Source organism: Aulonocara stuartgranti (assembly GCF_965226115.1).
Source record: "Aulonocara stuartgranti genome assembly, chromosome: 3".
NCBI classification, from domain to species: domain Eukaryota; kingdom Metazoa; phylum Chordata; class Actinopteri; order Cichliformes; family Cichlidae; genus Aulonocara; species Aulonocara stuartgranti.
In genome coordinates this window covers 50498297-50513250 of record NC_138941.1, presented here as the reverse complement: position 1 = coordinate 50513250, position 14954 = coordinate 50498297, and the positions used below count along the sequence as shown (strand labels likewise).

At 41.3% G+C, this 14954-nt stretch overlaps 1 protein-coding gene across 1 annotated transcript in view; it reads left to right on the top strand.

Moving 5' to 3' along the window:
* Window positions 1–14954, top strand: part of exoc6b (exocyst complex component 6B) — a 131759-nt gene that overhangs the window by 57329 nt on the left and 59476 nt on the right. Inside the window, exons 14-18 of the mRNA XM_082528692.1 lie at window positions 183–288; window positions 534–643; window positions 10248–10359; window positions 12895–13029; window positions 13270–13458. Coding sequence (XP_082384818.1) covers window positions 183–288; window positions 534–643; window positions 10248–10359; window positions 12895–13029; window positions 13270–13458 — 652 coding nt within the window. The remainder of the gene's footprint in view (window positions 1–182; window positions 289–533; window positions 644–10247; window positions 10360–12894; window positions 13030–13269; window positions 13459–14954) is intronic.

The window sequence follows — 14954 nt, the reverse complement described above, 5'->3', positions numbered from 1 at the left end:
GCCAAAAAGACGCGGGGGTGGTGAAAGAGGGCAGGGTGGTAAGAAAACCTCAAGAATTAAAACGACCCCCAATGGGATGATTGTTTATATGTATCCTCTGTGGGTGTGGGTGTGTGTTGACCTCTTTGGAGAAGATGGGAAGTTATTTACCTTTGATTTATTTGTTTCTTTGCCCTCTGCAGGCAGGTGATAGACCAGGACAACTACAGTCCAATCCCAGTCTCAACGGAGGAGGAGTACAGACAATACACTTCCCAGTGTCCCTTTCAAGACCCCGAACTGGAAAAGGTAGAGAACATAGACGATATAAAAGTGTGCAAAAAGAGTTTTATACTCTGAAAAGTGCTGCATGTTGCTTCTTGCAGTCATGTCAGTTTAATTTCTTCCATGCAAAAGCTTCTTCCCTTTAGGAACTCTCAAGAAAAAACTACCTCTATGCTTGAACTTGCTCAAGTTAGCTTTTGTGCAGTATGTGAATTAAAGTTTGAGTAAAATCTCACTTAATCTCTTATTTTTCGCCCCATTTCCTCCAGCTTCCCTTCCCAAAGAAGCTTCCCTTCTCAGAGTTTGTGCCAAAAGTCTACTGCCAGCTAAAAGAGTTCATCTACGCTTGTCTGAAATACTCTGAGGACCTTCATCTCAGGTACATGCGCTGCATGCTTACACTCCTCTGCCACTGACAGTCCTGGTGTCAGAGTTTAGTGCTTTTGATTTTACAGATGCTTCTATAAGCAGCATGGAAACACTGATTGAGGACAGCCAGCTGAAGGTGAATAGATTTGTTCTGTTCACCTTGAATCTGATTTTTCTGTGGGCAGCAAACAGTGAAACGCATTCAGTGACAGTCGTGGTTTACAAGATTCAGAAAGGATTGTAGCTCCAGATATGAGTCACTTCAATAAATCTGTGTTGGTACACATTTAAATGTACATTACTGTGCAAAAGTCTTGCGCACGTCTCAATTGTATATATTTGAGAAGAGCTTGAAAGTCAATATTTAGTACGGCCACCTTTTATTCTTCAATAAAGCCTGAACTCTCTTAGCTTTCTTGTGATGTCTTTAAGTATTTCTCCAGACTACTATTCAAAGTTCTTCTTTGGATGTTGGCTGACTTTTGGTCTGTTCTTTGTCAAGATGATCCCACATTGCTTCAATAATGTTGACCCAAGTTTGAATTCATCCCTCTGTAAGACCTGTTGCCACTAATGTTCTTGTGTAATTTGGCATAGTGCAGCCGTTTTCCCCTGTTTGGCACAAAATAAAGATATGAGGTGTTGTTCAAGACTTTTGCGCACAGTATTGTCTAATAGATCTGATGCTATAATGAAGCTTCCCAAAAGGAAAGGAAATACAAATGAAATAGATAAATATGCAGGTGTCTGTGTTAAACCTCAGGCTCACAGCATTTTCATATCCACTAGTTACGCTCTGATCATCTCCCACATCATTCCAAATAGTTATACATTCCTGGTAGCACAAAAGAAGAAGAATTTGTCTTATCAAATTATGTCTTTGTGATTCATTTAAATAGTTTACTCCCCACATTATTCACTCTGTAAGAGAAGCTCAAAAGATTTATGGAAAAATAGACGGAAGCTGTTCAGTCGCTAAGGTCTCATTTGAGCTTGATTCAGACTTGAGACGAATAGAAACAAACAGAATGCAAGGACACCCCCCCACCCCCCATTGCTCTTTGCTGTGGTTTATTTTGTTCCCTGGGGGCAATCACATTTAGGTTTTCCACTTCTTTTTACATTCACTCACGTCTGTTCTGATCGTTTCAAAAATCTCACCCCAGGAATTTTGTGAGTCCTTATATTGATGCTATGATTCTTATTCCTCATGTTGAGGAATAAGAATCATTGTTATTCTCTGACTGAAAAATTCCAAAACTCTGGGGAAAAAGTAGTCGGGATTGTTGGGAGCTGCGTCGACCCAAGTTGTAGTTACCTTTCTATGAAGGTGCAGCTTATAGCCCAGTGTTTCAGGGGAGATCGTGGTGACAGCGTAGCTACTGTGCAAATTTCCTGCTGAAGCATAAATGTCCAGAAACTCATCACTTCACCTACAAAATGTCGTCTCTCATCACCTCACAAAAATCATTTACAATAAAAGATTTAGATGAGAGCTGATTGTATTAGCTGTCTTTAGTAATAACAAAATCTGCATTTGCAATGACTGCACACTGATGCGGACTCATCAGTCTCTACCATTTCGTTGGGTAACTATCTTTAGTCTGTGGTACTTATAAAAAATTGTTCAAAAGTCATTGAAATGGGCTTTTGTGTGAGCAATTATTCATATTCATATTTTTTTTTATTCAGGCAAATATTTTCACCAGGTCAGGATCAATTGTTGCAGCTCAAACGATTCAGATTGACCACAAACTTCAACGCCTGCACACCTTCTCCCATTCATTCTCACTGACACACACACACTCAGCAGACAGCAGACGCCGTTTGGTTGATTGGTTCTTTCCATTCTGACCAGGGGTTTTTGTCTCATTAGATCTGGCTCGAGTGGGATACAGCATGCACACACACACACACACACACACACACACACACACACACACACACACACACACACACACACAGCTTCTGTTCTGAAAAGGTTAACTGGTAAGCGTGTGTGTGGGTTATGGTTGATGGAAGAATTAAGTAAAACAATGCAGCTACTTTTCTACTGAGAAGATGAGCAATCAGGAAACAACTTCTGCTGTCCAGAGGGATTCAGCAGGCCTGGGCCTCAGCCAGACGCACACACACAAACACACACGCACAACAAATTTCCCGCTTAATGTAAAAGCTAAAGATCCTCACTTTGAGCTTGAAAAAGCAGAACAAAGAACTGAACATTCACTTCCAGAATAGCACCACTCTGGGTCCTTCAGTTTGAAACACATTATTAGAGTCATGTTCAGATTTGCGTTGTGCGTTCCAAATGAATAACATTTTTTACTTGTACCTGTAACTCTGAGTCATATAGCTTTAATATTTTTGTGCTCTTGTCCGCTTCTGTAGACGAAGCTCTACGAATGTTTAGTGGCTCCTTGTGCGTATGTGTGCATCAGTTGATTCTCCCTGGGGGCTGGGAATTGGGGAGGTGCCATTGATCCGTGACCGGGGGAAAAAGGAGACGGCGGCAGGAGCAGGGATGATTGGGGATGGGGAAAAAGAAAAAAGAAAGTCCAAGGCATCTAATTAAAGTCATCGGTTTAGAAAAGCAGAACAGTTGTGTGTTTGTGTTAGAGACTGTTTAGTCACCATCTTTGCCACAGATCTGTGTGAAAATGAATCAAGCTGAAGAAGCCTGTGTCTCTGGCACTTTCTAGAGCATATGAACTCTCTGAAATGCTAAAAATTGAAAGCATGAGCAGAATTCACTGGAGCACAAATAGTAGAAGTAGTAGTCTTCTGTATTTGTTGAGGACTCATTCCTACAAATACAGTCTGCTTTGGTCAGATTTATTGGACAGTGGAAACGATTCTGTGTGCGCGTCTGGACTCTTGTGTCTGAACCTGTCAAAATGTTCCCGACAGATGTTTTTCAAGTAAAAGTTTCTTTCTGGTCTCTTGCTGACCAGACAGCACTAATCGCTCTTCTCAATCAGAGTAATGACTCCACTGTTTGACCTGGCTGGATTTTTTTTATGGCCATGCACACCCTGCTATCTGGTTACTGCAGTGGCATGCCTTCCTGCCTGTTTCAAACAGACATATACATGGATACACAGATCCGGAAGCAGGCAGGATGATGGTGCAGGACTTTGGTCACTGATCCCAAGCACCCCCCACACTCCGACCTCTGACCGTAACCTCTGTTCACTTTTATAATTTGGTGGAAAGTGGGTACACTTGCATGCATATGCGCAAGTGTACTTTAGTGCCTCCATGTGTGCTTGTCTTCTCCTGTTGTTCTAGACTTGTGTGTTTCAGGCAAGCTGCCATAGTAGCTATAAGGATGACATTTTTAGCCTTGGGGTTGATAAAGCCACCACTTTGGTCCAAGTTCAAATATCGAAACATTTACCCAATAGCTCTGCATTTCCGCACAATAGACTTTAAATAAAAACTGGATCTACCCACTGTGATGTTACTCACTATTATGGAAACTACCTCTTTTAAGCTACAATTTGAACATTTTGCCAATCACCATCATTTTTTTTCATGTTTTATAAAACCTGGAGGTGACAACTGAGCTATACTGACTGTTCTGACTAACAAATTGAGGTCACGACATACTTATTTGACTTGCATGGGAACCATTACCTACTAGTTCAAAAATCTATGCATTCCAGGAATTCAAACATGTTCATGTGCTGTGAAAAAGTATTTACCCCTGAATATAGATATATATAGATATAGTTGAACAGTTGTGAACCTTCCCAGGAGTGAATGGGCTTCCAAAATTACTCCAAGAAAACATTGACGACTTATCCAGGACGTTGTAAAAGAAAACAAAAAAACAGTGCACATTAGTACATTGAAATAGTTAAGCAAAAATGGCATCCATGGAAGAGTTTCAAGGACAACCCCACTGTCAAACCAAAATAATACAAAGGTTCATCTCACATTTGCCAAAAACAAATCTTGATGATTCCCCAAGATGGAAAATATGTTGCCTACTGTTCGAAAGCCACAGCTGTTATGGACCAGTCAGCTCTCTATAAGCCCTGGCTGATATGGTCAAACTTATCGGTGTGTTAGGTGTGGAAATATATCGGTGGTTTCAAATTGATATCTACTAAAAATCTCAGTGACCTTGACCTTAAGGTCAGTTCACTTGTCATTTGAAAATCTTGTGTATGCAATTACTCGAGAAGGAAGTCACTTAGGATACCATCTGGTAGGAGGGTGAGGAGTCCTAGTTGCTGTTGCCAGTATTTTGCAGAGTTTTCTAGCACTGTTGACTTTAGAACTAACTAGTAAATCGTAACTACTCAATCTGTGTTATCAAAGCATTTAGTAAAAGACAAACCTGCCTTTCCAATAACTCAAATACAGACTGACGTCGTACTGGTGCTGATTTTCAAGCTCTTGCATCACCTTCTCCCCAGTTCGTCATATCTTCCATCCCACATCTGCAGCATCTGTTCACTGCAGCATTCATTAAAAAAAAAATGATGGTCTTAGCTCTGTCACTATTCTTTTTTTGTTACTTTCCGTCTTCCCAGCTGTTGTCTGTGTTTAAGAGATCTTAAGTTGGAAAGCACTTTCTCTGGCATTACTCTGTATTTTTTCACGTATCAGTGGACTTGCATGCACAAGACAATTATATTCGTGTTCAAAGATAAGTATGATAAGCTCTAAGAACTAATTTATTTGGAGCAGCTGTACTTTTAGGTGTAGTTCTGCAAGTTATTAATAATCCCATTTATCAGTTTATCCAAAGTTCTTCTCGTTCACTATTAGATATGAGTTCATTATGCCTGTTCAGGTAATATCAGGTGCAAAGAGGCTTTTTTTTTTTTTTTTGTCTGGATGTCTGTCAAACTCAAAAAACACTTTGGATTGAACATGTCGGACCCTTGGATGATACGTGTATAGGAGGCTGTTGTTTGAACTATTGCAGTACTACCTCAGAAATTCTATTATTTATATTCAGTTTGGAAATGATTGTATAGTCTATCGTGCCAAAGTAGCTAAAGCAGACAACTAAGACATAATTATAGGCCTGACGAAGACCTGAGTGTTGGACTGGCAGGAGCCTGAGTGATGAAGGCTGTGCAAGTTTGTGACGTTTTTGGAGGAGAAGAAGATGAGGTGATGTTGGCATGAAAATATGTGCGAAAGACATCAACCTGTAGCCTAGAGGTAGATCAGCGGGAGCTGTTAGCCAGAGGATGGTGGAGCTCATGATGAACCAGTTGGAGAACAGTCTGGAAGGTGAAAATGAATCTGCTGCCACACAGATGCCCATGAGCCGGTCCAGTGGAAGAAGACTGTGGGTGTGAATCTGTCAAACTGTGAATATGAACGAGTGTGTTGCTGAGAAACGGCATGCATGCTCAGCCAGCCTATTTGAGGTAAAGACTGGAAAGAAAACAGAGGCGATTGTAGATGAAAATGTCAACACTTATTGGCCACATTTTCCCCACAAATACAATCAAGTGATTCAAAATTAAGCTGCAGATGTCAGTCTTGTTCACAGGTAGGTATTGGATTGCAAACACTTCAAGCCGCTGTGGACGTCAGAGTGGTAATATTTCCAGAGCAGTGCTGGCACGATAACAACAGGCATGAGCACATGCTTATGTTTGAGACTGGGAGAGCTGAGTAGTTCTTTGACATCGGTCAGTTGGAAGTTTACCATGACAAATGTGTGAATGCAAATACTCTGGATTGCCTCAACCCATTTTTGATTTCCAGGGGGTGTTAACAACAGATGTAGACAATGTACACAATGTTTCTGGATGCAATTGGATAGACCTGCACCAAGTCCGTGAAATGCATCGTGGGAAGTAACACGGCATTAGAGAACAATTAGAGGTGTTATATGGAAAGCGTTCTGAATTGTAGAGGCCTGCAAGAAGAAATGAATCAAATTGATCTAAGTGACGCTAGACGTAATTCCTAGTGATGAATCGCCAGATAGCATTTCAGCATGGAAAAGATCCATCTCGTTTGTTACATTAAAGAAATGATAAAGAAAGCAGTTGTAATATATCGTCAGACAGTGTTGGGTGTAACGCATTATTAAGTAACGCGTTACTGTAATTAAATTACTTTTCCACTGAAAAAGTAGAGTAACTGATTACTGTTCATTTTTAGGTATTTTAATTAGTTACTTACAATGTATTTGCGTTACATTGTAAAATAATTAAACTCGCTGAATATCATTATTTAATTTCAATAATTTGTCTTCTAAAGGTAAAAGTAAACTCTGCCGCTTTAACGTCGCTGTAGTGCAGGTGCACGTCATTTCGCGCCAGTTTGCTGCATAGTCGTATTCTAAAGCGGAAGATGTCGGACTCGGCTGAAGCGAGTGGCTGTTTTATGAAATAGACATATTCCCGTCTCTTCACTTTTCTGAAACAAGCAGACAAGAACATTACAGTTATATGTAAAAACTATCAGCTGCTGTTAATAGCAGGAGTAATCTACTGAAGCGCCTGACACGAGAGCATAGACGAACACTTCAGAGTGATCCTTGTTCATCATCCATGGATAACACCGCGGCAACTCCTGCTAAGCAGCAAAACCTGATTTTACTTCAGCAGCACAGAAAGCGTCTGAAGGTGAGCTTGAAAAATGATTGCAGGCTACGTTGTGGAAGAGATGCTACCGCTGCGTACTGTAAAAAAATGTATTTATTATTTAAAGAGTTTAATTTCTATTGTTTGTCCACTCAAGGTTTATAGGGATTTTAAGAAGTATTTAGTTAATTTACTTATTGAGTAATTAAGTTAAGTATTTTAAATACAATATTGATTAAGTAATTAGTAATTAATTACTTTTTAAAGTAACTGACTCAACACTGTCGTCAGATAGCCTGCAGATTTACATTTGCGATTAACTGTGAATGTCAGAAGACTACAATCTTCAAGCTGTTACAAGCTATAATTGGCTTTTATCTTTAGGTGGGGGAGTATTAAGCCTCTCTGTGGAACTTTATACGTCACATTTTTTATGTTACAATGTTAGTAACCCAACTAGGATTTAGTTATGAGTAGTTTTTGGCCTAAATCTCAGCATGAGACTGATTTAAAGGAGTTGTAGGCAGAATCTAAAGTTAGCACATTCTTTATATATATTGTAGAGTCAGTTCATGACCTTTAATAATCGTTTGTCTCGTCATTCATTCTTTTGTTTGTTGTACTAATAATTTATATGTGCAATCTCTGGGCAGGTATGTGCACCAGTAGATAAAGTATAGAATATAAATACAAAATATAAGCAAGGTAGTTATTTTCAAATTCTTGGCAACTACTGTTCTGCCTGCCAGGGGTTTGGTGCCTAGTGCACAAGGCACCAAACCCCTGCAGTGCCTGCTGAATGGACGGATCGATATACAGAGCATAAAACCTTATGTGTCAAACGCACCTGCACCTCTGCAGATAGACACCCTCTATTTATGAACCAGAATACCTCATCAATATATAAGTGCTGCATGAAAAGATTAGGAAATGCTTTTTTGGTTGATGTTCACATTGGTTGGTTTTGTAAAACAGAAACATGTGACCTATGTAGTGTAGCTGTAAATGCAAGACTGGATGTCAAAAAAGTTGCAACTCCCTGAGCAGACAGTTGCAACTTTTAATACGCAGAGACTTAATAAGCAGAGAAGCTCATCAGACTTTCATATCTGTTGTGTGCTGAGCCGCAGTTCACAATCACACTGACTGAAACACTTCTGATTTTTGCTCTCGGTGACATCATAGCAGCTTTTCTGTTCCTCAGCATCATTTTCGGTTGCTTTGCGAGCTGCTGGGACGTAATGTGGTATGAAATCTGCTGATTCAGTGACGGATGATCCAGAGAGCAGTGCTGGGGAGCCAGTGAAGCGCGAGAATCAAGCACGACTGGAATGCTTTTAGTTTGCCATCGTAGTTCGCGAGACGCACGCTGGTGGCGGTTACACACACACACACACACACACACACACACACACACACACACACACACACACACACACACACACACACACAGAGGGAGAGCAGAGTTTACTTGGCTGGCAAATCGGTTACCACAGTTGATTCTTTTATTAAATGTAGCGAGTGCTACGTGGCGCCACACGTTTGAACGTCCACAGTGTTTTGTGTGTATTCAGCCCGTCGCTGTTTTCACTGCTGACTGCGTTCATTTTTTTCGTTGTTGTCATCGCTGATGCTGCTGCCTGTGTATTTTTAGAAAATACCTCCTGGGCGTGCTGTAAACACGCCTCATCTGAAAGCTTCTGGCTTCCCTTTGACAGCGCAGATCGCCGTGCATTTATTGTGACTGATGGCAGCATAAATACAATGAAACTCAAACCCAGCTCTGCGGTGTGTCTATATTTGTATATGTATGCGCGCGTTTGGGTGAGTTCACCAGCATACATTGACTTTTTGCCACTCTCCACCATTTCTGTCCACTCGGCACTTCTGCCGCTCCAGGAATTTTTTTTCTGTCTTCCTCCACCACCCCCCGCAACCTTTGCTCCGATTTGTCGGAACGTTTTTAGGATTCCTCTGCTTTTTTGGAAAAGCAGTGAGTTTGAATTCCAGCTTTCGCTCTCCCTCAGGCAACTCAGTGTGCATGTGTGTTGAATTCCAGGCACAGACAATTTACTGATTCAGTTGGAATGTATTTGTTGCCCACAGGGCTCTGGATTCAAACACAGAAAATAAAACACACACACAAACACAGATTGTTCATCATCCCTCAGCGGGAGAAAGCGATTGCTTTCATTCACAGTGATTATCTCTGCCTGTGCGACTCGTTTTGACCTCCCCTGACCTTTTCCTGCAAGAGCGTGCATCATCTTCTAATACTGTGTGCTTTACCTCTGGTCTCTCATGGGTTACGACCTCTCTTCTGTCTGTACACGCAACCTTTTGCCTATCACACAGAGCCCGAAGTCACACGACTTTTTGTGTAGTTGTTTCCAGGAACGTGTTGTTATTAAACAGGAGGCCAGAGAAAGAGACACCCTGCCATAAAAAACTTTACTGGACCCCCAAAATTGTGCAGAAAATTGTCTGGGTTTCTTCACCAAACATCACCCGCATTTCAAACATAACAAAGCTGATAGCGTGTCGGAGATTCTTTAAGTGGGTCTGATTTTTCTGCCATCAAACATTTGTTTTAATAGGAAATTTGAGCTCATTTCAGAGTTAAGTCCGCTGGCTGAGCACAGCTGGTAATTTTACAACTATTAAAGCTTTAAGAATTTTAAGAATTTGGAGGAAGAAGTTTGATTTCTGTGATATTCTGTGGTCATACATTTAGGATCATGAGTCCTAAATGACCAGTTTTTGGTTGGCAAGTTTAAAGCTGAAGTCTTATCAGGGCATTTAGGATGGCGTTAGAGTTTTAATGAGCCTGACAGCTCATAACATGGTAATGTACTTGTTAGAGTTGGCTGGCATTTAGACTTTTTCCCAAATGGAGAGAGTCGCAGACAGAGAAATTCACTTAAACTGTTTGTACTGGCTTTCGGGCGTAGCAGCTCTCTGCAAGAAATGGAAGAAATCGCTTCTGCACAGTCACAGACTCTCCCGTTCTCTTCGCTTATGTATTTATTATGTATGTGTTTTTCTCAGCTCCACAGAGGTGGACGATATGATCCGCAAGTCGACAAATCTGCTGTTGACCAGAACTCTTAGCCACTGTCTGCAGTACGCCATTAAGAAGAAGAATGTCGGACTGGCAGAGGTAATGTGTGTGTGTGTGTGTGTATTTTTCCAAAAAAGTGGACAGATAAAACCACAATGGTCACTCCAAAAGGTCAGACATTTTTCTGAACTGAGGAAGATGTGGGGAGTTTCTGTTCTCCTACTTTGGATTTAATATTTTCGTCTGACCAAAAACCATAGACGTAGAATTAAAGTTGACATAAGTTGAGCGTTTTGACGCTTTCCATCTTGTTTTTTGTTTTGTCTAGTTTTTTACCTGAATTTGACAAAATAATAATAATAATAATAATGGATTGGATTTATATAGCGCTTTTCAAGGCACCCAAAGCGCTTTACAATACCACTATTCATTCACTCTCACATTCACACACTGGTGGAGGAAAGCTACGGTTGTAGCCACAGCTGCCCTGGGGCAGACTGACAGAAGCGAGGCTGCCATATCGCGCCATCGGCCCCTCTGGCCAACACCAGTAGGCAAGTAGGGTAAAGTGTCTTGCCCAAGGACACAACGACCAGGACAGAGAGCCCAGGGATCGAACCGGCGACCTTCCGGTTACAGATGCGATTCCCAACCCCTTGAGCCACGGTCGCCACAAAACAGAGAATACGTTTATTTATATAGTGTCAAATCACAACAACATTCGCCTCACAGCACTTTTTATTGTAGAGTAAAGACTGTGCAATATTAGAAAGAATCTCCAACAATCAGATGACCTCCTACGAGGGGACACTAGGCAACAGTGGGAAGTCGCCATCTGCTGCGACTAGCTTAAGGGGTGAGAGGAAAAAGAGGCAAACTGAGATTACTCTAATGGGATTATAACTGACAAAATAAACTCGCTGTATTAAATAAGGACAGAGAGAGAGTGTTAAATGGGTGGATACAGATATATGTCTATTTTTTCCCCCCAATAAACCACTGGTGAAGTGGATATCCCTTATATGGTCTTCTCAGGCACTCTGACTGTGAGCACAGAAGCCCCACCCACCTGCTGTTTATACCTTCTGTTTGGAGCCGACAGCCAATTAGAAGAAACGAAACGACCATTACAGTAGTTTCTGGGTTTTTTTTTGAAGGGCAGCTGCACAGGTAGAGGTGACCCTCACTAACTTCTGATGCACACCCAGTTATTTTGTTCTATGAGGTTCAGAACAGAGCTTCAAGTAATACTCCTAGCAGGCTTTCACATAGTAAGAAACTTTTAACAACTTAAAAAAAAAAATCTTACGTCATCCTCAACAATTTCTGTCTTTTATTTCTGTATCTAACAACAAAAACAGGGATGACGTTGAGTTGCAGTCAGAAGCATGTGCAGTGGGGTCGAAAAACCCTATTCACTGAACATAGTTTCGGTCCCAGCAGTGGGGCCCACCCTGCTGTTTGCAAAGTAAGAGGAACTAAAGCAGCTTGTGTCAGAGGATGAACAGAGGAGCTGCACCAAGACCCACTATAAGATAAACAAGGATTATTCTGAGCTGGGACTCATGCAAAGCTGCTCTAGTCGAGAGAACAAATAACATTGCCAGTAATGACAGTGAAATTATGAAGAGATGGAGACAGAGCTCTACTGAACAAATGCTCATTAGACTTGTGTTACAATAATGGCCTCTGAATGGGGGATTTTTGCAGTGATGTGAGCCAGTAAACAAGTGAAGTCTTATGTTTTTGATTCTATCTTTTATTATGTTGTTTTCTTTGGCAAGTGCAACTTTTGTCACCCCTGACACTTGTTCACTCTGAGAAGGTTATTACGTGTTACTCTAAAGTCGCTTGCACAACTTCAGAGTAGTTCTCTTACTCAGAATGGCGATTCTCAGCATTTCCAGCTCATTTACTTTCCCAAAAACAGACGTTTCCTCTTTTCGGCCCACTGTTATTGTTGTCCCATCGCTGCAGAATGTGATGTGAAGTAATGATTTAATATTTTCCACTTTCCGTTGCTGTTTATTTTCATGCTCAGCGGCTACACTAGAGCACAAACATCATTAATTCACGGGGACAGGATGTAATGATAAGACGACGTGTTATGGAAAATTCAGCATGTCTGCATCCTTTATTAAACAAGTTCATCTAAGAATCACAAAGCTCTATTTGTTGTTCAAATTAAGGCTTATGAGGAAGTCACTAGACTGATTGTTGCAGAATGTGAATGCATTTGCACACCCGTTTGCTCCTGTCATTGCACGTATTGCAGTTTGGATTCGATTAACGCATAAAAATTCACGATTAAAGCCAAAAATCAAGTAACCGTTTGTACTTTTTAACCTAAGAAATATCAGTAAACGTGGCAAACGTATCCCACACGGTCCACAGGAGACATTATACTTTTAAATTCGGTGGTATGTTTGATATTTGGCTTTTTGGCGAGCTCTCGGCCCATTTCATCGAAAAATTGCCCACATGCTGGAAAAAAAAAGTCGAACTGTTCAATATGTTCCACTTGCAAAAGATGACACATTGTGAAAAAATGTGAGGAAAAAGAACTATCGGCTACACAACAAAAGGAGAAAGAATCCAAAGATGACCGGCTACATGTCTGTCCTGTTTGTGTAGTTGGTGCAGGTGATCATTAACACCACTCACCTGGAGCAGAGCTGCCACTTCCTGGAGGAGTTCATATCAAACATAACCAATGTTCCTCCTGACACAGTAAATGCTACCAAGCTGTACGGCACCTCCACCTTTAAGGTAAGGCTGCTCTTTCTTCCTCTGTCTCCTCTTTTCTCCCCAGCTGTTTTACTTTTTCTTTATTCCCCCATTCTTCCTTTCTTTTTCCTCCTTTCCACACAGTTTGTTTATCGTGCCATGCATTGTCTGTCTGCAACATGAAGGCACGCACGTGTCTCCAGTTTGTAAATTCTATGATACTTTTCCTTTTTTTCTTTTCCTTTTTTAAAATTCTCTGTTGGTTACAATCTTCTCTCGCAGGATGCTCGTCATGCTGCAGAGGCGGAGATCTACACCAGCCTGAATGCAAAGATTGACCAGTTCCTGCAGCTGGCTGATTACGACTGGATGGCTGCGGTGCCCGGAGGCGAGAATCTGGCTGCCAGCGACTACCTGATTGACCTGATTGCTTTTCTTAAGAGCACCTTCAGTGTCTTCACCAATCTGCCTGTTAGTAAACACATGAATACACACACACACACACACACACACACACACACACACTATAGACTTTACAGCATTGGAACACCAGAACAGAGAATCGAGCCATTCAGCACAACTAAGGAAATCTGCAAATCTCACCTGCAAATATAAAGAACTAAATAACTATAACAGTGCTCCATCCATCCATTTTCCATCCAGTTTATCCAGGTCAGGGTTGTGGGGCTGCAGCCCAGCTGCCACAGGGCGAGATCAGTACACCCTGACAGGTTGCCAGTCTGTCGCAGGCTAACACAGGGAGACGTACAGTCATTCACACTCACATTCCACACATAAGATTACATTTTAGATTCACCAGTGAACCTAATCTCACTAACTGCATGTCTTTGTACTGTGGGAGGAAACCAGAGTACCACGAGACAACCCACTCAGGCACCCAGGACCTTCTTTCTGTGATGAAACTGTGCAAACAACGATTATCGTGCTGTCCTACAGCAGACAGCGATTAAATTATAACTTAAAATGAATTTAAGTAAAAGAAGACGAGAATGTAATGTTTTAAAATGAAAGTGAGGAGTAAAATTGATAAGCTTTCTTAAAAAGTTTTTAAAGATGAATCTCAAATTGCTACAGAAACAAATGTACAAAACTTGGGGATTCTGGCAGGTCCGGGTGTTGTTGGCCAGAATGAACTAAGTTGACATCCTAAGTGTATACAGCGTGCTTCGGTTTAGCAGCAGGTATGGTGGATGTTGTAGTGTTCACAATATGTGGGTCATTAAAGTGTTTATCAGAGAGATGAAACAACCGCCTGCTAAGCAGACGGTACAACACAGAGAGGCCTTAAGACAGCATCTTTCACCGTCTTCCAGTGTTGTGCTTGCAGCCGTCCCCAACTCTCTGTGAACAGTAGTCATGGCCACAGATCGATTTGTGACAACAATTTGCATATTAATGATCATGAAACTGAACTCGTTTAGGGCTCTGCTATGAATTTGGCCACCATTACGAGAATCGATCTCACTAGGAAGAGAGGAATATCGTTTCCTGTGCCCAAGACATGAGGTCGTCCTAAGGTCATCATAAAACAGCCTCACAGCGCCCCCCCCTGTGAGATTAATGTGAAATGTTTCTAAATTACAAAAAGGAGGTTTAGTAGCACTGTGTTTCACACGTGTTGTATTTACTCTGAGTGTGCCGTTGTGTTCATTTGTCCGTCTCGCTTCGTGTTAGCATGACGCATCACAGGGCAGCACAATCTGCTTTACTTCGTTAAAGGATCAGCTTGTTACAGGTTAGGTCGTTAACATGGGCTCCGCTAAGCTTATTAAAGGGTGAGCTGGTTGGGTCAGGACCACTCGATTATATACAGACTCAGGCTGGTGATGCTGCTGCCCAACTTTAATGACATTACACTTCAGGTCAGGATATCACAGCGCAATTTTCCACATTTTAAAGTGTTTCTAAAGTGGAAAGAAATAATTATACTGTTCAAAGAAAATGAA